This window comes from Gadus morhua, chromosome 19 (assembly GCF_902167405.1).
Source record: "Gadus morhua chromosome 19, gadMor3.0, whole genome shotgun sequence".
Lineage (NCBI taxonomy): Eukaryota > Metazoa > Chordata > Actinopteri > Gadiformes > Gadidae > Gadus > Gadus morhua.
The window spans coordinates 6198489-6222092 of NC_044066.1; the positions used below are offsets into that span (position 1 = coordinate 6198489).

The 23604-nt window shown below is 44.6% G+C and overlaps 1 protein-coding gene across 1 annotated transcript in view; it reads right to left on the reverse strand.

Moving 5' to 3' along the window:
* Positions 1-266: 266 nt before the first annotated feature.
* The window catches only part of lrrtm4l1 (leucine rich repeat transmembrane neuronal 4 like 1), a 61131-nt gene continuing 37793 nt past the window's right edge, over positions 267-23604 (reverse strand). Inside the window, exon 3 of the mRNA XM_030341616.1 lies at positions 267-2267. Coding sequence (XP_030197476.1) covers positions 2199-2267 — 69 coding nt within the window. The 3' untranslated portion in view covers positions 267-2198. The remainder of the gene's footprint in view (positions 2268-23604) is intronic.

The window sequence follows — 23604 nt, forward strand, 5'->3', positions numbered from 1 at the left end:
TCGATGGGCTCCGAGCTAATGAGGCTAATGTTGATGTGACAGCTTGGTCACGGGCGATCTGTGGGGAATAACACGGACTTTGACGGCGCCAGCGCAGTAGCGAGGAGTGTTCACGCTTATTAAATTAGCGGCGATGGCGGGCTGTCACCCAGAGCCCCAACCCCCTAGTGTGAGGATTGACACCAGAGCGCCGGGACGCTGATGCTTCAGGTCCTGTCAGTGGGCGGGCAGCAGAAGAGGGAGAGAGAGAGAGGCCGGAGAAGTGATAGATGGAATACTTTTTAATTTGATTGATTTCTTTCATATTGCTCACCAATAAAGTCATTATTTGCGTTATAAAACAGACCATTTAAAGTGACCAAATGATACAGATGATTATTAAACACCAATTTGTTTTAAGGGGAGAAAAGGCAAGAGATTTACAATAGAAAATTACCCTTGTTCATTGTAGAAATCCAATAGCAGTGATGGAGGATGAGAGAAATAATTCAAAATTCGATAATAAGAAATTGGATGACAAAACACACCAGTCCATGGAGAGAATCAGTTTCCCTGTTTATCGGACCCCTGTTTTACCACCAGGTGTGAACTAACGAGCCATAAAATCAACCCAATCTTGAAATCACAACTTGGGAGTGTCCACCCAGATGATGGAGATACCCCTCGATTACCCTACCAGTTGATACAGTCCACTGGGTAGGTTGGAAGGTTTATCTATCCGTCCATCATACCTCTCGCTGCAGACAATCCCCTCACTTTCGATGTCACAAATGGGTCGATTTTCAAATGGCTTGTAATGGCCAATCAACACCTGTTGCTACAGCAGGGACGCACGCACGTAGATGGAATGACGTCAGAGTCCAAAACGTGTATAAAACATAAGTTAAGAAGATCTGAGCGGCCCCTTGCCCCATTCTCACCGATAAAAATCTGTTCCCGGTTATCGTCCCCTTTTCATCGCCCAGACCCTGTTTACACACAATATACACAAACACATGAAGTTTCACTTAACAACATCCCCGTGTCTGACCCACAAGAGACGCTGGGGGAATCCATTGATCCCCAACGCATTATTTTTCTTTTTTTGTTACGAAAGTGTCTCAATGTGGTGAGAATAGTGACGCCTCAAATCATTCTCCACGGATCGGTTGCATCAGAGAGCAGCTGCGACAGCCAGGGCCTGCACAGTCTTTCTTTGTATTCACTTTTGGCAATGGTAAAACATGGTCATAACATACTAAGATATTAACAACTTTATAATTTCCCCAAAGAATTACAATTCATGAAGAAACCCGAACCGCCCTCCCTCTCCCCCGCCCTCCCCCAATAATTTTAAATCATGTCCGTTTCCCCCGTTCCAACTCAAGATAGGTAGTAGATGTTTGACGTAACAACAGAATATGCGTCCTCCTTCCGGTGCAATGTCTTTGTGATCTTCAGACGATTGTTTCTCAGACCTCGCTGATCCTCCAGCTTATGAACTCAATCCCTTCGGGAAAAAACGTAGCTCCTCGGAAGTTACACAGGGTGACGTTAACCGCCTATGTGCCCTTCGATGTGTCCTCCTCCGTTACAAAATAGATGAGGTGGGAGAGGGAGGGAAAGGATAACTCCTCCCGGGGAATTAAAATGTGTCAACTCTGTTTTTTTCTTAATTGCGCTCGACTTTATTGGAGCCACGTACTCATCCGTGATTCATTGGCGCCAATTACGGCCTCGTTAACGTTTGCAGTTAAACAAAGCCACCCAAGCTACCGGTTTTATGACAAACAAAACACAGATGTCACCTTCGTCCTTAGCCCGAAGTGTGTGCGAGAGTGTTCGTCGATTGCACCCAGAACCCCCTGGTCTTGCGCTATTCTAGTCTACCTTATTTTCTATTGGTTTCTGCCATTACTTCGTCACGGAGGCGGTGTGTTTTGCGATAACGACCGACACTTGGGAAACAACATCAGAGATCCACAGAACTAGGGCGAAAATGTGAGACGAGAAACCCTTTTTTGTTTATTTTTTAACGGTCCTTATGGTCGCTGGCTTATCCTTAGAGGTGCGCAGTTATTCACACAAGTGTGTCCTTCTGGTTTTGTGTTCCTGTGAAAAAGGGGCAGATGGTGGATCCAGGGAATCCTGGTGCGCTGCCCGTGTGTCGCCCGGTCCTCCCCGCCCTGTCCCATCAGGAACGTCTGTTCCTCGTCTGGTTAGTGGATCAGGGAAGGCACATCTCCCATCCATGAGCCAGGCAGCGGGCGTGGGCAGGTGTACTCGTTCTGCAAGAGCGGAGAGGGGGGAGAAGGTGACAGTATGAGCAGAGTTCAGATGGTCCAGTATGGCTGGGTGGAGTTACACTAGGAAAACGCTAAACGAACCAGATTCCACCCAGATGTGTCATGTTTAGTAGCCGTTACAAGCCATTTCAAAGTCTATCCATTTGTGACAACACATCACAAATGTGACTGTCCAATTTGAGAGGTATATTCAAATTATTAGGCTGAAAGATCTGTCTGTCTTTTATCTGATCCCAGTTGTGATTTCAGTAACGGTTCGATTTTGAAAGGGCTCTCGGGATGTCTTGTCAATCTCACACATCCGGTGGTAAAAAAGGGGGTGCGATCCGATCACAGATCAGTATGGGACGTGACAACATGCACAAAGCAAACGAAGCAGAACAATTGAACATGCAGAGCAGCCTTATCCGTTAGAAGGCTTTATGAGTTAGGATCAAGGGTGTTGGCGACAAGGGAAATTAAAAACCAAACACTTAGGCCACCTATCGATCAACAGGTTAGGATGCTTTATTCCAAATGCCATTCAATCAACATGGGATTGAAATAGTTTGCAAGAATTCTTAATTTACAAGAATGGCATAATTTGCCGGCGGTGGTAATTATGTTGAGCGATGACAGTAGTCAGCAGTGATGTTATCTTAACCGTCACATTTATGGTAGAAATTCAGAGAAATAATATAAAGCTCCTGTCAAGAAGCCTCATTCATCTCTGAACGTGTTGAGAGTACACAAATAAAAATACATAATAATGATAGAAATTATGAGTATTATTAATGATAGTAAAAAATATATGTTATTATTCATAATGGAGATGTTTCTGAATACATTTAAACCTGAAATTTGAAAAATGCATAGCAAATTTCCAGAAATATTAATTTCATGCACCATAAAATACGTCTGAAGATGGTTCAATCATGAAAATATGTTCTACATTCAGAACCAATTAATCTGGCCACAGCTCAGCCTTCCTTTTTGTGGATGCGACAACTTGTCTGCACAGGGCTAGCATTTCAACGGCTGACATCCCAGTATGTTTTTCCCTCTGGCTCAGATCAAGGCTGCCATGAGTGAGCACACAGCTAGCCTGTTTTGTCACTTTTCCACAGTCCAATCAAAACCCATTCCACCTAAAGGTTTCCGGTGCCAATTACCCGCTTTTATTAGTAAATGTGTTGGACCGTGTTACAAGAAACCATGTCACATTGTCCTCTTTCAAGATAGAAGGACCAGGGTTTTAGCAATAATATACAACAAAGCTCCAGTATAAAAAACTAGAACTGATCTAGCCCCATTTGTTGGCCTAACCCCAAATAATTGTCTATCCATGTCTTGCTCATCATTTGACTCATCATCCAAGTTGACTAACAGCCTTCACCGGGAGGCCAATCGACCAGCTCTGAAAAGACGTGGGTTGGAATGAGGAATGCAACGTAATCTTGATTCATCTGTTCCTACTGCTGCATCCCCTATCTCCCCCCTATTTCCTGAAGCCTAAAACATAGCTGTTCCCTCCCCCTGCTCCTCCCGGGTATTGTTTGGGTAACAAACGGCAGATGGGGCTCCACTTCCGCTGCCAGAACACTTCCATTGTTGTCTAAAAACATGAAAAGCAGCCTCAGAGCAGTCCTGTCGGATTGATCAGCGAAATCCTTCCTTTCACCATTTATTCAACTGTCATATTTGTTCATGAAACAATTGGAAGTTGAATGCAAAAGTGGCTCCCGGTCGCCTCGAAGGATCTGCACCTGCGCACCGGGGCCTTGTCTCGTTCCCCTGCCAAGTTGACAGGCGTCGCATGTGTTTCAGGAAGAGAAATACGCCACCCGAATTTAATCGCAACGGATGGGTTTGGGTGAGCAAGGAGACTGCGTGACTTATTGTAATGCGGTTAAATAGAGGATCCGTGGGTAGCCAGACACAGAAAGACAATCAGACATCGCTACTTTGGGTTGGTAAACCAGGGATTTGGGTAATGAAATGAAGCGTGGGATGATGTTGGTTTACTGTCCAACACATACAGATTAGTAGCATCTTAAAGTACTAATGCAATACTTGTTTACATTGTTGGTTTGGGAGTGGAGTCGTGGTTGGGATGCTCGAACACCCTGCCGGACGGTTTTGGGTTTATCCCCATTGCGTGTTCTGGGCATACTAGAGCTCAATGCACCTACCAGCACCATGGAGAGTGTCTGAATTCATTGCAAGCCTCTCTGGATTACAGCATCAACTAAACGACGAGCTAGTCACTAGTAATTCAAAGCATTTTTCAAATAAGAAAAGTTTCCAGCTGCTGTTTTATTTCACTCCCTAGGCTAGCTATTTAAAACTTTTTCTGTAAGACCAAAAATCCCAGATGGCGTTGAAATAAAAACGTTTTTTCTTCTCCATGTTGTTCTAGAGGCAGCAGAATCCACAGCTCAAACTCTCTCAGCAGAGCAGCCTCCCTTTAATATTGATCCAGAGCTCCTCAGATCCCTCCAGGTCCTCCTGTTCACTGCAGTCTGTCCTGGGACTGCAGCAGTGTTTTAATGGATGAGCCAGAACAGAAGGATGGGCAGAAGAGGCGGACAGGTCTATTACTTAGTGTTGTGCTAGTCCCAGCCGAAAAGGTTCTGGGTTCAAACCCCAAAGTCTTGCGGTCTAACTCATAGGCCTTCTTGAGCGAGATTCCCCTCAGCCATTTGTCAAACAAATGGCCCGGGTGCCAATTCAGGCGTTCGGCCAAATGTGAGTTTTCAATTAATAAATTGGCCAGCATCTCTAGCTCCCACGACACCTAGAACTACAAGTCCCTGCAAGCACTGCAAAGTTGTTCCTGTGTTTGGGGGTTTCGTTCTGAATGGACACACCTTCCTCCCCTAATGGCCTCACAAAAGTCTACGCAGTCTAAGCTCTTCCTGATCCAAGGATGCATACTGAGAATGTCAGGAGCAGTCTGAATTCTGATTCAGCAGCAGTAGCACGTACTTTGTATCAGGCACGGCCAACTTCTATTTGGGCACATTGAGTTGGACTTCTGGTTTTCCATCGGAACATGTTGGAAACTCAAGCAGCAACTAGAGAGGCAGCCACACGATTCCTCGAAACTTGCCATGCAACACAACTATTTGAAAAATGACTGGGGAAATACAATCTGTAATATGGCAAATGGAGTGGTGGTATATTGAAATATTGCTATGTAGTTTATAAAAAGGCTGTTTCACTTTGCCCTTTCAAAGGTGGTAATTTATTTATTGTTAAATAGCCTTTTTTTTTATTGAATAGATCTACTTTACTGTACAACATCAATAATAACATGTAGCCGATCTAAATGAAGCCGATGTGGCTTATATAAAGCATCAGTTTATTCGGAACCTGAAAGGCTGTTGCAAAACCCATTTTGTACCTGTTGCGTGAATCACTTAGTTTAAGTACAAATAAACGTCAGATATTGGCTTCGAGGAACATGAGTTCAGACCTTTCTGTCACACTTTTCTGAAAAGCAGGAAATGTGTGTTTCAAATCAATTGCAGTCCATGTTGCCGCATCTTCAGAGATGGCCCCCACCATTTTCAGTTAAGAAAAAAAAAAGAAAAAGCTAAAGACATATTTAACGTCTGGATGGAAACGTCCTCCACTCCAGATGGGCTTTGATGGATATTCCTGACAGGAAGGTTGAGGAGTGCTGGCAAGCCAAACAGCTTATGAACACACGTTTCTTTATCCTTCACCCCCACACACCACAACCACAACTTCCCCTTCAGACCCTCTGATTTAACCTTTCAAAGAGAACTCTGGGCTATGCTTGGGGTAAATCCACATTTCACTTTTTAAAAGGTTCTACTTACAAAATCAGGCCTGGCCGCTGACGGCGTGCTAGTGTCAGCAGTTTTCCTAGTCTTTTGAATTCATAGCCTTAAAAAAAAAAAATAAGCTATCTTTTTATTTTTTTAAGATGGCTCCTGGTTGATTGGCAGCCGCGCGTTCTTTAATATCGGACTCCTCCAACGGGGCCCCTGAGAGACGAATCAAATGCACCACCACGCTTCTCGTTCAGACGGAGTGAGGAGGGGTGCGACTATGAGCGACGGCAAAACCTTTTCGACAGTCTCAACAAGAAACATCAGACACCATAAAAGATCGCCGGGGAAAAAGTGGGAGTGAAAATGTCACTGTGCGCCGGCGGGCTGAACAAACAAGGGGGCGATATCACTAAGCCCCCGCTTGCTCTCGGAGATAAAACCATGTCGGGGCTGTCGGTGGCAACGGTCCGAAGGCCTGGCCTTTCACAGGGCTGAATCATTAACACCTTCGACCCGTGGCGCTTCATTATATTAGATCGTTAACCATGCACAAATAACTGAATACCCCCTGCATGTGCGGTTTCCCTCACCGAGGTCACGCGGCAATCATCAACATCTCGTGGCCGAGGATCCAGCGTTATGCGATGAGCAGATGAGGGGGTACAACGTCGCTGTGGTACAGAAGGCTTGACACTCTGTAGCTGATTGAAAGAAAAGGCAGCAGAGCCCAGGAAAGTCAGACGAAATTACATTTAAATATACGCAGGGCAAAAACAAATGTATACTGTGTATATATATGAAGGTGACCAGCATCTGGAGGAGAAACCAAAGACATTGGGCATGAAGAGAGCCTTTATATGAGACAACAGGCTGCACACACACCCCACTCCTTCCTCCATCTCTTAACCAATCTCAGTGGGGATTTTAATTAAGATACTAATTAGCATCGGGCAAACACAATGTAATTAGTTTGCTCTTTGTCAGGCGGGCGACGGGGAGGGGGCCTGTTCTCTTCACAGATCGGTTCCACTTGGCACTGCACTCCCACACACACGCACACGCATCACACACACGCCCAGGCACACAGGGTCACGAGTTTGACTTCAGCGCTTAACAACGTGTGTGCAGAGTGGAGGAGGAGGGGAGATGGAACGCTGGGCTCATCTGTTTGGGTTCAGACCGTTTTGTTACACTAACACACATGTGAGGCTTGCTGTGTGTGTGTTTGTGTGTGTTGTTATGTGTTTGTGTGTATTACACACACCCACATTGGTTTTGCTTCTTGTTTTTTGCAACACAGATGATGCTGCTCTGCAATACACACATACACACAAGTGCTCTTTGCAAATACAAACGCACACACTCTGCCCATACACCCACATGATCTGCAAACACACTCTCTGCACACACACACAAACTCTCTGCACACACACACTTACGCTCGCACATGCAAGAGCACCTTCCTTTCAATCATTTTTGTTTCATCAGCCCTCAATCTCTATGGAGAGGTTTGTGTTTTGGATTGATATAAAAATCGCAGTTGGAGTCTGGAATTTGGAGGCAAAAACGTGTTCTTTGAAATAAAGAGGGTTGTGACTAATTATCTGTCAAGAGACCATGATGTTAAAATCTTGTTATTAAACAGCACAACATTAGTTTTAACACTAGGATTTTCATCAGAGTTAATCGCATGATGCAACAAATCGTTCATTTTACTTCTCTTCTTTACGTCTTGTTGCTGCTTTCATGTAATTTCCACAGAGGTCACATCTATCTTTGAGCAAAACATAAGTCACTCCTGAAATGTTATGCCATTAGTTAATGACACAGAAGAAAGGACAGTTTCAGTTATTTCGCAGTATTCTTTCTACACCGATAATATTCATGCAATTTTTTTTAAAGCAAATGAGGAAGGAGGAAACCTCTCAAATAATAAACATGAGTATTATTCTGACCTGAGGAACTGTTGCTTTTTCTTTGTATTTGATTACTTTATGTATCTCGCTGAACATATACTGCTGCCTGATGTTGAAAGTCACCAACGATTCCAACCTTGACAACAGAAAAGTGTGACTACGGCAAGAGAAACACCTCTAAGTTCTCGCATAGTTTTCTACTAGGCAACTATCAGCCCTCATACCTGCTGGTTCTACCCTTTTCTGAACTCAGACAGCTTTGTACGTTTCCTTGGTTTTCTTTAAAACAAAGAACCACACATTTATTCATCGAATTCACCGAATGAAGGACCAACGTTTTCCTTCAGCCTTCTTCCTTTGTGAAAACACTGCAACATTATTGGCCCTATTTTAACGCACCCGCATTCATTCATTCTTTTACACATACACATACGCGCGCCGGCATTCATTCATTCTTTTTAACACTCACTCGTGTTAAAACAATGGTTTCTCACGATGAAATACTCATCAATCTTAAAAGTTATGGGCACGTACTAGGGATGGGCGTGAGGAATCGATTACTCGAGTACTCCTCGTTACAAATGAACTCGGTTGGTTGCCAGGCAAACTCGAGTTTGCATATACACACACAAAGTTTTCTGAAGCAAATGTATCAATTTTCTGTCGGCGCCACTAACGCATGACGTGGGCACAAAGAAAATTAAATGCATCCATTTCCATGGCGCGTTCCGTGCCGTGTGCAGGCACGCCAGAATTCAAAAAGTTAAGAGATGGCGGTTAAAGCAAACCGCAGCGGAGAATTGATATACTTTAAAGAAATAGGAGATCATAAGGTGAAATGTAAAATATGCCAAGCGAAATCGAAAGAAGAAAGTACTATGTGGCAACTTATGCTCCTGAAACACAACGGTGAGTTCGGGAAAGCAGACCCGCAGCAACGGTGAAAGTGAAAGTGTGTCGGCTATTTTCGTCGCCGCAAGACGCAGCTGTAATCCCGGGCGTGTAGAGAAGATCACAACGCTGAGTATTTCCATAGTCCATTTGCTGCCGTTTTATTTGCAGCTTTAAATTATTTGCAATGGTTAGGCTTTTTTTAAAACTGTTACAGGCCTTGGTTCGACGTGATATAAATTGTGAGACGCATATTTATTTTTGTAAGGAAAATGTGTTTTGAACGTTTGCAAAAATAAATAATGAATACTCTGATAACTCTGACTGTTTTGATGGAGAATAAGCATTACATGTTTGGTTGGTAATATTGCCGTTCATCATCAGGCCTATTCCTGCTGCAGATGCGTTGCATTCTAAAAATAGATTTGATTTAACGAGTACTCGATTGATCCTCGAGGAATTCCTTCGATCACTCGAGTTTGGAATTTACTACTCGTGCCCATCCCTAGCACGTACACGATGTCTGAGTCAAGAAAATATGTGTTTGCTGTACGGTGTTAGAAGATGCATTGATTTAAAAGTACAACTTATTACCGCTGTATCAACTGTTCTTTCCCAAATAATTTACCAAGAATGTGTGGCTAGGTAGATGAGAGAAGCAAAGTGTATGCGCGAGGTGCACAAGCAACATTATGCATGCGCCCTTAAAATTGCATCTGAACAACGCGACACTGACTTTAAACCAGGTATTTCCTGGTTTGTGGCGCAAGTGGTTTCTGAAACTGCAAAATAGCACCAGGGAACGTTTGTGCCAGCACACGCCTCCTCCTTTCGCCGAACCGCCCCTTGGGGCGCAAGATCATTCCCTGATTTACTGACGCGTGGCGCAGGAGGGAAAAGAACACTCTGCGCCAGTTGCAAACTAGCAACGACACATGCGCCAGGGATTAAGTCAATTGCGCCGGATGCAAGATAGGGCCCTATATCTATACAACGTTTTGTCCCCGAAAGAACTGGCCCACTCTCGCATCGCCTGAAACCTGGCAGGAAACACGCGGCTGAACAAGTGCACATGTGCTTTGTGTACTTAGCCATGGGTGCCTTTGTAAACGTAGCAAGGGGTACCTGCCAGAATACGCAAAGCTGAACAAGTTGATAATTATAGTTGAAGAACAAAAGAGACCCTGGCCTTGAGTCCACTAGTAGATTGGAGACAGATTTGAGGCATTCAACATGACCGAGAGAACTGGCTGTTATTGACTCAGGGCCACGCAGGTTCAATCTTGGTTCTTAATCAGTGAATGCGTAATCCGGCCCCCAGCTAACACAATAAGTAAGATGGCCGCTAGGTGAATAAGTTACAACCCAGGGAGTTGTACTCACGTTATTCTTGAAGCACATGTGACACTGTATTGTTCGACGTGTTCGTTTATTGCCGCAGGGATGCATACACTCTGAAACTAGTGTTCGGTAGAAGGCAATGATACCACGGCAAAGCAACGGCGGAAGAATACTATTGGCTGATAGGGAAACTTGGTTGTTTTGTGAAGTCTTTGACACAAATATGTATTTAACAGATTAGGAATAATTCTTTGAGTAATGCTTTGACAATAGCAATGCGCTGGTGTTAATCTATTGTAAATGCATGGCCTCAATAACACCAAACCTGTCATCTACGCGTACGCCTGCTTATATTTGTGCGACATTTGGGCCTCTGGCAACCGTCTTACAATTCACATCTCCAAAACGGGGGCGGTAAAAACCATAAACACTATGGTAATTCACATAATGCAATCTATCGTGCAGGCCTACCTACAGTTTGCCTTTATACAACAGCGAGTTAAGGACCCATGCATATCCAGCACAGCTGACACACGTAGCATAGCGCAGCTAACAGACCTGTTCAGACTATCTTATACTCTTTGTGCAGTTGATGTAAATAGCTGCAGGTGGTGTGTGTGTGTGTTTGTGTGTGCTGGGGGGGGGGGGGGTGCTCACAAGCAGAAAATATAACCTGAATCCCTGATGTCAAGGTGGAGCTGGGGGGTCGTCCCTTGGGAAATCTTGGAGTTTGTGTGTACATGTGTGCGTGTACATGCGTGTGTGTGTGTGTGTGTGTGTGTGTGTGTGTGTGTGTGTGTGTGTGTGTGTGTGTGTGTGTGTGTGTGTGTGTGTGTGTGTGTGTGTATGCATGTTATGATTTATGAAGATCTTTATTTATGCCGGTGATGGACGACCACATTAGGGAAGCCCCCATGTTCAGTCCTTTTCTGTACTTTCTTCCTCGGTTGCATTGTATGGTCTACCTTTCTCCGTCCTTCTGTAAGTGGTTCACTTTGATGGTTCTGTCCTTCTCTCATTGGTTATTTCTGTACGTTCATTGGTTCTTTCTTTCTTCCTTAACTAATGTTAATCCTAATGCCTGAAACATATTGTTTTATTTGACATTCTCACATATTCACATGCTCTATTACGGTGTGTGTGTGTGTGTGTGTGTGTGTGTGTGTGTGTGTGTGTGTGTGTGTGTGTGTGTGTGTGTGTGTGTGTGTGTGTGTGTGTGTGTGTGTGTGTGTGTGTGTGTGCGTGCGTGCGTGCGTGCGTGCGTGCGTGCGTGCGCGCATGCTTTAATGTCCTATTCCAAACTCTTTGTAAAGGTTAACTCTGTCAGCTGCTCACCACGGCCTAATGTAGATGAAGCACTACCTTCAGCTCACCTTCGATGGAGGACATTTCATGTACAGAAAAGTTATTCAAGGATAGCTTACAAAGCGGCAATACCAGTTTCTTCTTTTGACAAAGTGATGCTTATGACGTTTTGAGATAGAAGAAAGATTTGAGTAACGGTAAGACTTTGTTCTGTTTTTGAAAGCGCCCAAATCTAAACCTTGGTGAGCGGTAGAGAGGAGGGTCAGCCATGGCAGGGAGCCCACCTCAGGCAGCCTTTCTCTTCCTCCGCCCTCTGATCGGGGGGGCTTTTGTTAAGTGGCCCTGCCTTGTCACTCTCTGCTTACAATAAACAGTGTGCCTGCCGGGCACCATTATAATGCACCAACTCCTATGAAAGCCTCCCTTTGGATAATTCAAGTGCAGACAAAATACGGCCCAGAGTCTTCTCAGACATTTTGAAGGAATGTCACAGGAAGGAAAATAGTGCAGGTTCAGGGAAGATGGCCAGACAATGTTTCTCATGGGTTTTTCTCTTGAGCCGAGAACGTATCAGATCCATGAAATGTAATAATTGACTGCACTCCTGAGAAGTACAGAAAGTCGTTTTCTAATAGATGTGTACATGCAGCCCAAGGCAGCATGTACAAAACAGTTAACTGGTAACTTGTAGTATTGCTTTTTTTAGCTGATTTCATCCCAGACACCTGAATTCCAGATTGTATGACATCTATCTGGTTGGTTCAAACTCAGAACCCTCCTGCTGGGACACCCTAACACCACTGGATCCTGCCACCCCCGGATTTAACTACCGACCAATCACAGTCAGAGACGCTTGTCAGATCCAAAAGGTCATTCAAAGCATCGTTCAAAATAAAACTTTTTATTTAGTGCTTCCTCGTTTCAACAAACAACAACAAATCTAAACCATGGTGGAATACATTCCCTCAGAATACCTCAGAAATGATTCCCGCTCACGAATATAACTAGCTAAACCCCCCGCTGCTAGCATAGCCAGCGTCACTAACACTTTGAACTAAAAGCTCACACAACAGTGACGAGTTCTGGAACCTTTCAAACTCTTAAATCTTCAATCATTGTGAGTCAAATTATATTTATTTTTTACTTGTTTTCTCCGTGCGCAAATTGGAAGCAGACATTTTGGAAGTGCTGTTGATTTCTTTCTCACTGTGGGTCTAATTGCACATTTCACATCGATCATCAGCAAGGTCCTGTAGTCGCGGCTTCTCACCCCTAATTCTGTGCCTTTTCTCTGTTGGACGTTTCCCACCATATTATTTCCGATCTCGTTTGGCCCATTCCCTGCTGAGATAAAACGTGCTGCCGACCAACAGCTAAAAGAAGACGTATTGAGCGAGGAGGAAAAAAAGCCTCAAGGTTTAATAAAACATATTGCTTTCTACACAGCCATGCCAGGCTCCATGTGCTTTTTCGCCGATATTAAAGAATCGTGTCTGCTTTACGACCTCACAAATTCTCTCTCCCCCACTTCTTGTCGGTACAAAAAAACAAATTGATGGAAAGGTGTAGGTCGGATTTTTACATCAGAATGACGAATGTGCTGTTATTTTTACTATTTATCCCTTGAACAGAAGCTTTTATCCAAAGTGACTTGCATGGAATTCATCTGCATTAAAGGGTACCTAATTTATAGTTTGATGTTGTTTAGCCCTTTCAAGAATGTCAAAATCCACCCCCTGGTGACATCATAAGTGGGACGATGGACCAAGAAGACGATGATGTGTAGCTCAGCCTACCAGTTAGAACAGTCCACTGGGCAGGCTAGTAGATGATCTAATTATCATACATCTGTTTGGACACTCCCAGTTGTGACCTCTCGAGATCATAAGATCATTAGACCGCAGACATCAGGGATTGAACCCCAGGGTCCCCACATACCCTGACACAGCTAGACTTTCCTGCTGAAATCTAGTTGAACCAACTGTTACCTACAGCTTGGGCCTAAATGGCAACGGAGAGGCTGGAGTTTTGCGTCAGAGCTGCAGTTTAAAAGGAGGCAGAATAAAAGCATATAAGAGGGTGAATTATGGATGTGTTTTTTTGGATTGTGATGGACGGCAGGGGGGCTCCAGAAGCTACAGTATCCGTACGGGTAGGATTGCGTGGGTGAACCATTACTGAGTTCACTGAAGCAGGGGAGGTTATGTTTTATTACCTATTTTAGACCTGTCGTGTGCAAGGAGGATCCACAAGAGGATACGCCGGTGACAGCACACTAACGCAGAGCCAAACGAGCACGTCATCTGTGATCAGGACACGTTCATGTACTTACTTGCATGCATTAAACACACACACACACACACACACACACACACACACACACACACACACACACACACACACACACACACACACACACACACACACACACACACATTAGGGAAGGGCAATAATTAATTGTTTGATTTTGTCCTGGACTATATTTTCTCGTCAAAGTGTGGTGATGAAGTCATTTTAAAACAACTTGGACTTGACGGAAGGGAAGGAGAATTGAAGTGACAACATGGGTTTAGGAACAGCAGAGGAAGAAAGCGCTGGTGTAAGTCTGATGCAACTCCGCAGCGTCTTCATGATAACCATGGTACAGCATTTGTCCATAATGCAGCACAAAAACATAAGCTGAGGGGGGTCACACACACAGACACACACTCACACATGCAATGTTTACCAAATCTGCTCTCGAATCTTTCTTCTTGGCCTACTGCTGTGATCTCCAGTTAAACACAAAAAAATATACCTCATGAATGCTCATTGACTGTGTCTGTATGTGTGTGTGTGTGTTTGTCTGTGTGTGCTTGTATGTGTGTGATTGTGTGTGTGTGTGTGTGTATATTCTTGCGTGTGTGTGGTGGAGATCTAATTTGAGGATGACCTCACGTTCATAACCGCTCCACATCATCAGAATAACTCCAGCATGACATCACAGCCGGGAGTCCATTATGAGGCTGCAATTTCAGCCGCTAACTGGAGGTAAAGCACACCTTGTGAATGAATGAGCTTTGGTGCGCTAAATCTCTCCCTCTGCATGGGCATTGGTAGTGGTAGTGGTAGTTGGGGTGCTGGTTCTGCTGCTGATTGGGCTGGCGATTTGGGGTGTTTGACTCCCAGCCTAAAGGTTCTGCTACTTTTAATCTCCTTTGTCCCCGTTCCCCACTACTTGATCCCCAATCACAACTAAAATTCATTTCTGGTTTTGGATTAAAAAAAATCATAAGTTTTGTTTCATATTGCGGATTGCCATTATTTTTACGTTCTTGACATTTGAATACTTGAACAAAAAGCCATGAAATTGAAATTTGAATGCAGTTGAATGAAAGAAGACATGACCGTTTATCACTGAGGGGCTATGAAGCAACAGGGAGTCACGCTCCCCAGAAACATTTCATCACTCCAGCCATGTCATGATATACAGCCGGGAAGTGCTGCTCCCTTTGCGCATCGTTCCCCAGAATTAATTGGCTTTTCTGAAAAACTATTAACAGTTGCCCAATCACTGATCAATATGTAATGGTAGTGAGATATACTGCAGTCTGCCAGTGCGTATTTGTGCCTCTGCATTTGTGTGCCTTCATCTGTTTTTGCGAGCAGGACTTAATGCTTGTGTGTGTGTGTGTGTACTGTGCACGGCTGCACACATTCGTGCATGTGTGTGCAATATTGCGTGCATGTATTTATGTTTTTCTGTGCATGAGAGATTGCAAGCCTGAATATCAATGTGTGTTCAGACAGTAAATGTGCATGCATGTGTATGCCCGTCTGTGTATGTGTGTGTGTGTGTGTGCGTGTGCACCTGTCTGTGCATGCTGTGCTTGCATTTTGTGTATGTATGTGCCTAGCAAATGTGTGTGTGTGTCTATATACGTGTGCAGGCACGGCAGCTCATATCGGACTGTGATGAGGTGCAGGGAGGGGAGAGCGAGCAGCGAAAGGGTTTTCTCTAAACGGTTTGGAGGAGCGTCAAGTGGAACAGACTAGTGGGTGGGGGGGGGGGGGGGGAATTATCCAGGGGGAACAACTGAGGGTTTAGGAGACCAGAGACACACACACACACAAACACACACACAAACACACAACCCCTCCGCACCCCATATCACAGACAGACACACAAACAACCCCTCTGCACCACACACACACACACACACACACACACACACACACACACACACACACACACACACACAACCCCCTCCAGAGCACATATCACCTACACACAAACACATACCTCCTCCACACCACATGTGGCAAACACACACAAGCATACACATTTCACAATTAATTGTTTTCCTTGTCGATCATGCAACTGGTAGCATGGGCGTGTAATCAATTAATCTGATTCGCCAACAGGGACAGTAGTTATCACCTTGCAGGTGTTCACTACCAGAATACGGTAGAAATGTCCTATTGGCTATTGCCTAAAATCTTTGCAGCTATATTCTACGCATTCGGAGAAGCCAAACTAATAATTGTATATTGTTGTTGTGGCAAATGTTATCCGTGCTGTTCTAATAAACCCGTGATCTGAAATGATGGAAGTGTTTGGTTGGACCTCATCATGTCCTCTGTTTTCTGTCTCCCTCACGTACACAAAGGCCACTGCCAGGATGAGTTTTTTTCGTCAAACCCAAAGTATATACTCCCTAATCCTAATCTCTGTGGTCCAAAATAAACAAACACTCGATATTGTTTTCAAGAGGCAACGGAGAAAGATTGTGAATGTACTATTGCTCTGTTTTCAAATGGGACTCCACTCTGGTCTATTTTGGATGCGGACGTTCATAAAAATCATAGAGGGCAAAACAAATTAACTAAAGTGGTATGCTGAGTAACCTGGGAGACACACAATCTATTCTAACTCACTCCATCTAGAGAGTTACACTGCCTCTCCCTCATCTAATCACAAGCCTTTCAAAACACCTGCCATCATTCCCGCCCGCGTCGCAGGTAATTAAATGTACTTCATGTCTTGGCAAGAATGGAGACAGGTCTGCTAATGGGGCTGGGGGTGACCTGTTTTGACAGAGAGTCAAGCTTCTCTGTTGAAAAACTGTTTTACTTTTACTGCAGGAACTGAGGATCGGTCGTGAACAAATGAAGCCGATGGATATAAAAAGTGTTGTTTCTAATATCAGTTACTTTGCAAAGCTGTTTACAAATCTGAATTCCATTCATCATAATTAAATGTATCATTCATCAAACTCTAATCCAAACCAAATGCCCTAATATTTTTTAATAATTATTTAACAAACCGAAGGATTTTACTTACGCCCGATAAATGTCACTTTTAATCTCGACTGAATGCAAAAATCCACTCAGTGCGAAAAGCTCAATTACTGCAGAGTCCTCTAATGGTTTCACCCGTGTTCAACCGGCAGGCTCAAATTTAAATGAAAAACAAGTGCAGTAGGAGCGTAAACCTTGTAATTTTGAAGTACTCTATCTCCTCTCATGAGACTCCATCGCCTCTTAAACACAGAGCGCTAAGCAGCATAATGGAGCCCGGGCGTTTCCAGTGCTTCTCCTTCTCCGGGCCGGAGAAGTGCCTTTCACATTAGTGCAGCAGACGCCTCGTGAAGAGATGTAAAACACTCTCACGGACAGAATGGAAAATCACTAGCCGGTGATAACCCCTCCCTGACTCAAAACACATTGACACCAACTGTAAAATCACACCACCGCACAGAGACTGTTAAAGCTCAGCCAGTCAAACGTCAAAGGTAAATTGATTCAAAGCTAAATTTTGGCCCGAGTTGGATTTGGTCCCATCATTATGAAAGGCCACCTTCCTGTACAAATACGCAGGGCTTTTTAATTTCAAGCTTGTCAGTCACCCTATTCTAATAACAAGCCGGATGTGTGAACAGAGAGGAGACACCCAAGCCTCTCCCGGCTGTAACCAACAGACCCAGTAACCAACCATTACCTTATTTTATTGCTAAAGTCCCCCTCCCCCCTTCCTGTAGAAGAGGTGTGAGCCTGCCCCTCCCTCGGAAGCTAGAATCAAATCCCCAGCTGGCCGCGCCAAACAGCAACGCTCTGCTTTCATCGCACTTACAACAAGGAGAGAGAGAGAGCTGGCCTTTAATTATTACTTAACACGGCCTGCCTCGACGCCCATGAGAGGGAAAGGGGGATAAATACGCAAAAAAAAGAAGTTGAATAAAAAGGCAGGGTGTGAAGAGGTTCCCAAATTGGACATGATTGTGTGATTTGCATAATGGTCGTCTGGGAGCGAAGTACGTTGGGAGGAAATGGGAGGGGAGGGGAGCTGTTGTTACTTTACTAAATCACAGGCCTTGGCTGGTGTGTGTGGCTCCCATCTCCCTCTTAGCACTCTCTGGGTAAGGCTGGCTAATGGCTTAATGAGGTGATTATGTCCAGGCGCTTAATACAAGGCTACAGCATCCCCCCTGGGACTTAGTGTGTGTGTGTGTGTGTGTGTGTGTGTGTGTGTGTGTGTGTGTGTGTGTGTGTGTGTGTGTGTGTGTGTGTGTGTGTGTGTGTGTGTGTGTGTGTGTGTGCTCAATATTTTTTTGTGACATCGCAAGTTGAAGGAGATGGATCAATCTTGTGCCCTACCCAGTCGAGCGGTAGTCTGTGTTGATCTGTCCATGAGACACGCATATAAGGTACAAATTCAGTCCCATCTCGGATGTAATCTGTGCAAACTTGGAATATAATTTGGGGAATTTGTGTGAGTCCAAATTATTGTTCTGGTGAACTTTCTTTTATGTTTTTGACAGACCAATTTCCCCTTCTCTGTGCATTGGCTAGTTAGTTCACTATGTTCCTTGTTAGGATAATGTAGCTTTATATACATTTCTTGGTTGGTGCATTAATCAGTGCATTCAATGAGACCTGTACAAAGTAAACCTAAACTCTATTTGTGACAGCAGGGAACTTCCTAATTATTCCTAACTGCAAGCAACGGATGGCGCTACCATTGAGCATATGTATGGGTGTTCCCGGGGGAAAGAACCACTTTGATGGGAAGGATTATTGGTGAATATATTAAACATGCAGAATTACATTGGGAGCTCAGAATGAGTTTGTTATGAAAATACAAGCTTCATAGGATTAAGTTTAACGTTCTTTAGCTAAGTATTGAGGGATTTCTGTAATTATATTTTCCAGTCAGAGGGCTTACTTGCCAAATTCACCCAGCAATGTTGGATGTTATTTTTAGACAGTTGGATTGGATTTATTTAATTAACCAGAACGTTTGTGTACATCTCAAGTGTGATTTTCAAATGGCTCGCTTACGATTTTGGTATCAATATAAGTAAAAAATCAACAGATATAGTTGGCGCCCCTTACAATGTTTACTGGAGCTCCTAACATGTTTAAAGGTTGGGTATGGGATTTGCGAAACGCCAGCAGATTTTGATAACACACAACTCAAATGGTTCTACCCCCTGTCCTTCAATGCTGACTCTGACTCCACCCATTCCAAGTACATGGACGCGCAATCATGCACGAGTGCGAACACAGATGCCCGAGAGGATAACAACAAACAGAAGCTTGCTCTGGGTCACGAGCTTTGAGTACGTGCACGAAGGGGTCACGCGCGGGGAGCGGGGGAGGGGGAGTGCAGTACGACCGCTTGATTGACGTACTTACTGTCCAATGCCACTCGGTGGTTCTGGAAATCATTGGCTGGAGTTTTTGAGCCCTGCCCGTTCCACAGATGATTGACTTGTTTAATTTTCATGTCAGTACTTCTAACTCAGTGGCTGTAAGTGGGTTATGATAAGGATTTCAAGTAACTTTGCAAAAATGGACAAAAAAGAGAATTCCATACCCAACCTTTAAGCTGTGAGCACCAGTGTTCTCAGTTCATTTCATGCCCTGCATCGGGCAGGATACTTCCCCGTGGGATATCGCAATAGGGTCTACTTTGAAATGGCTTGTTGGTTAAATCTTGCACAATAAAGATAACTTTATCTAACATGGAATGAAACAATAACGTTTTAAGGAAAATCCACGGCAACACTGGAAGCTGGTTGGTTTTTGGATCAACCAATGGTGTGTAGCCTCGCTGGTCCAGTCAGCTAACACAAAGTCAGGCTCAATATGGTTACATAGTGTATACCAACTCTATATCTATATCATGAATATAATGTATATGTGAACTATCACACAGTCAGGCTCAATAGGGTTACCTATCCACAGTGTAGCACAGTGTAAACCCACTCTAAATATATAATTTATAGACTAGTGTACATATCAACTGTATTCTGTACTTTATATAGTAAGCATATGTATATATATATATACAGACTAGTATCGATAGTATAGATACTAGTCTGTATATATATACATATGCTTACTACATAAAGTAGGGTCGGGGAGTCCAGACAGGGGCCTTCCAAACCATATGTCTATCCAGTGCTTGTACAGTATAGGTTCCATACTATACATGCACTGGATATACATATGGGTTGGATGGCCACCATCTGGACTCTCCAACCTGTTTGCCAGCCAGACAGATTTATATTTAGCTGGGGCCTGAAACAAATTGCACACAAATATTCACTAAGTGACTCATTGACTGCACAAACAATGAGAGAGAGAGAGGGAGAGAGGCAGGGGGAGAGGGGGGAAATGGAGAGTGAGGGGGAGAGAGAGACAGAGAGAGGGAGAGGGGGAAATGGAGAGGGAGAGAGAGAGAGAGGCAGAGAGAAGTCAGATGGAATAGAATACATAAACAGGATACATTGCAGTTCACTTCACTCGTCCGTTTGTTTCTACTGTCCACAGCCTAAACCGTACGGAGCATATTCCTCCTGTCCCTTCTCCGGTTCTCTGTCCTGCCCTCTCTCTGTATCCACCGCTCCGCATTATAACATGTCCTCCTCCCCCACAAACCAGTGTCGGGAACGTCAGCCTGGGAGTTAACACGTCGCTGACGTTCCCGCTGAAACACAACAACACGCTGAAGGTCAGTCCAACACGCTTTCCTAAGCTTTATGACCAACCGCTGCACATTTTGATGCTTGTAGGCAGCCAGGTATGTAACGGATGTGTGTGTGAGTGAGTGAGTGAGTGAGTGAGAGAGAGATTTCAAAGTTGTTCAGCTAAAAAAGGTCCAGGAGGTTAAAAGTAAGCAAAGAGGAGGTAACTAAAACACATTTTACAAGGGCAGGTGTAGTTAAGAAGGTGGAAAAATATAATGAACCAATAACAAAAAATGATGTTGACTATTAACTGAGAGCAATTTTGGCAAAAACAGAAGAAACAGTATTTCAACCATAATATGAAGGCTGTGTGTGTTTGTGGCCATGAAGCCCTGGATCCAGCGGGCAACAGATTCATTTATTTAAGCTCAAGCGGTTTCACTCTGATAAGCCCCCCGCTCCTCGTTGCTCATTCCCAATCAGGGGCGCCACGCTGCCAGCTTCCTGGGACGGATGTCTGATGCACAGCAAGAACATCTCTCTCTCTCTCTCTCTCTCTCCCTCTCTCTCGCTCTCGCCCTCGCTCTCTAGCTCTCTCTCTCGCTCCCTCTCCCCCTCTCAGTTTTGCATTTATCTCTTTCTCCTCTTTATCTCTCTCTGGCGATGAGAAAGAGTTGGCTAAGCCCATCAGCCCTGCTAGTCGGGGGTCTCTTATTTAGACCACCACTCGCTGTAATCGCCGCGAGGAGGTGGGGAGCGAACAGGAGTCCCCCTCCGTGCCGCGATAAAGACGGCCGCACCTGCACACACAGACCCGGAGCGGGCAGGGGTCGCTGCCAGACCTGGCTAAGATCTGTCGGTCGATATACGTTTGTTTTGACTGAATGGTGTGAATGGTAAATGGACAGTTTCTACAGCGCTTTTTTAACCAGCAAAAGCGCTTTACAATATTCCCTAACATTCATGCAAACATTCACCTGTTCACACACCGACGGCGGAGAAAGGCGACAGCCAGCTCGTCGGGAGCATTCAGGGGGAGGTACACTTGCTCAGGGACATCTCGACACTCAAACCAGCAACCTTCCGGTTACCAGTCGACCCGCTCTACCTCCTGAGCCACATGCCGCCCTGTGTGAACGATTATTTGAGCATTCATCCATATTTGAGTGTTCAACAGAGTCCTCTGCGCTCTGTCCAGCTGTATCGTTTTCCGGCGGTGCCAAAAGGAGGCGGGGTGGGGGACGTGTGAGGGTGTCTGATCGTGTTCAGCCCGGGTCAGGGCTCCTCCAGTGGTTATTAAACTGCAGAGCGATGCCGCTGCTGGGATCAGCAGAGAGGAATCTCCATCGCAATTCCACGGTGCTCCACACACACATACAAACACACACACACAACATTGAAATCCTCTGACGCATGCATGGCGCACACATACACACACACACAACCCGACAAACATCCATGCAGGTACACGCACGCAATCACATGCACTCACAAACACAGATTCACAACCACATGTGCAGACACAGATGCGCACTCCCAAGAACCAAGGCATACACACCACACCAAACATACAGGTACATAAACTCATGCATGTGCCCACTCCGTTACACACCCCTCATCAAACACACTGACACACACACACACACACACACACACACACACACACACACACTCACACACACACACACACACACACACACACACACACACACACACACACACACACACACACACAAATAGTGTGATGGCAACTAGTCTTTTCTATGCAAACCATGTTTATAGGTGTGATCTATAAATGTTTATACAACGGGGGGCCTAAATCCAGCGATCTGATTGGTTACTAACTGTTGTATAATGAGCGTATACATAACTGCTATGACGCCCGATCATTTTGTGAAAGTATCACTCCGCGCCTTGAAGTGGAAACCGTTACAACCGTTCTCTCGGAAGGATGCTAAAGTGTGTTGCATAGCGACCGTCGTGCATTTTGAAGGCAGCCAGGAGGGACTACTTTTTTGTATTCTTTAAAAAAACGGCTACTTTGACTTTCTTGGTTTCTTTTTAAATGTAGTGTGTCTATGACTTTTGTTTTGCCATAATAGTAACTGTTGTATAAAAGCAATAGATCACTTCAGTCAGTGGTATGTGCTCATTATACCACTGTGAAGGGGGTCGCCGGCCCTCCGCTGCGCGTTGGGGCCGGACAACGCCCCTTAACAGTGGTCTAATGAGCACATACCACAGTCTGGCGTGATCTATTGCTTAAGTATGGAATGCCTTGGTCTCCTGTTCCATTGGAGTTTGAGGGGTGTTTTATAGCTTAATTCACTTAGTTTGCATCTTGTCAAGGCCTTTTGCATGCAGTCGTAGCTCAGCGTTTGTAATCATGAACCTTAGCTTGTAAATTGTGTTGCGTTGGTTTAATTCGTCTGAAGGCTAAGTGTAACTTCTATTATTCAGATATTAAATCTATTGTTTAGTCAGCAGCAGGTCTTCCAAAACGTCATGGCTGCATTGCTGATTTAGGGACAAATGCCCCATCAGAGGCTAGGATATACGATGACCACGCACAAAGTTTAAAATATGAACTCAATTTTATGTCTCCTGATCTTTTACAACCCAGCCAAGAAACACGGCTCGCGGGAAGAGGAAATGGGGTTTTCTTCTTGGCACGGAATCAAGCACTTCCATAATGCCTTCAACTAATACCGCAAATCATAATTAGTTTATGGATTCTTTTCTCCCTTTTTCCTTCTTGATGATGGCCATTAAGGAATGAATCAAGTTTAGAGGCGTTAGTTGTGCCTGGTGCCGTGAAGCAGCTCAGTGGAGAGATAGACACCTGCCTCAGGGAACAGTTTTTTCACCCAAAGCAGCCATGGTGCTCCTACCGCTCCAAATCAACACAAAGCCAGACCCCGAACCCCCCCCCCCCCACCCCCCCCGAACTCGGCAGAAACCCCAGCCTCCACCACGCTCCCTCTATCTCCCCTCCAGAGTACACGTAGAACATACACACCCTCAGTGGCCTCGTGGATTCGAACCAGCTTTTGTTATGTAAAGAGATCCATAATATTACGATGACGGACAGAAATTATTCCATACGTCGACTGTAATACCCGTGGATCTC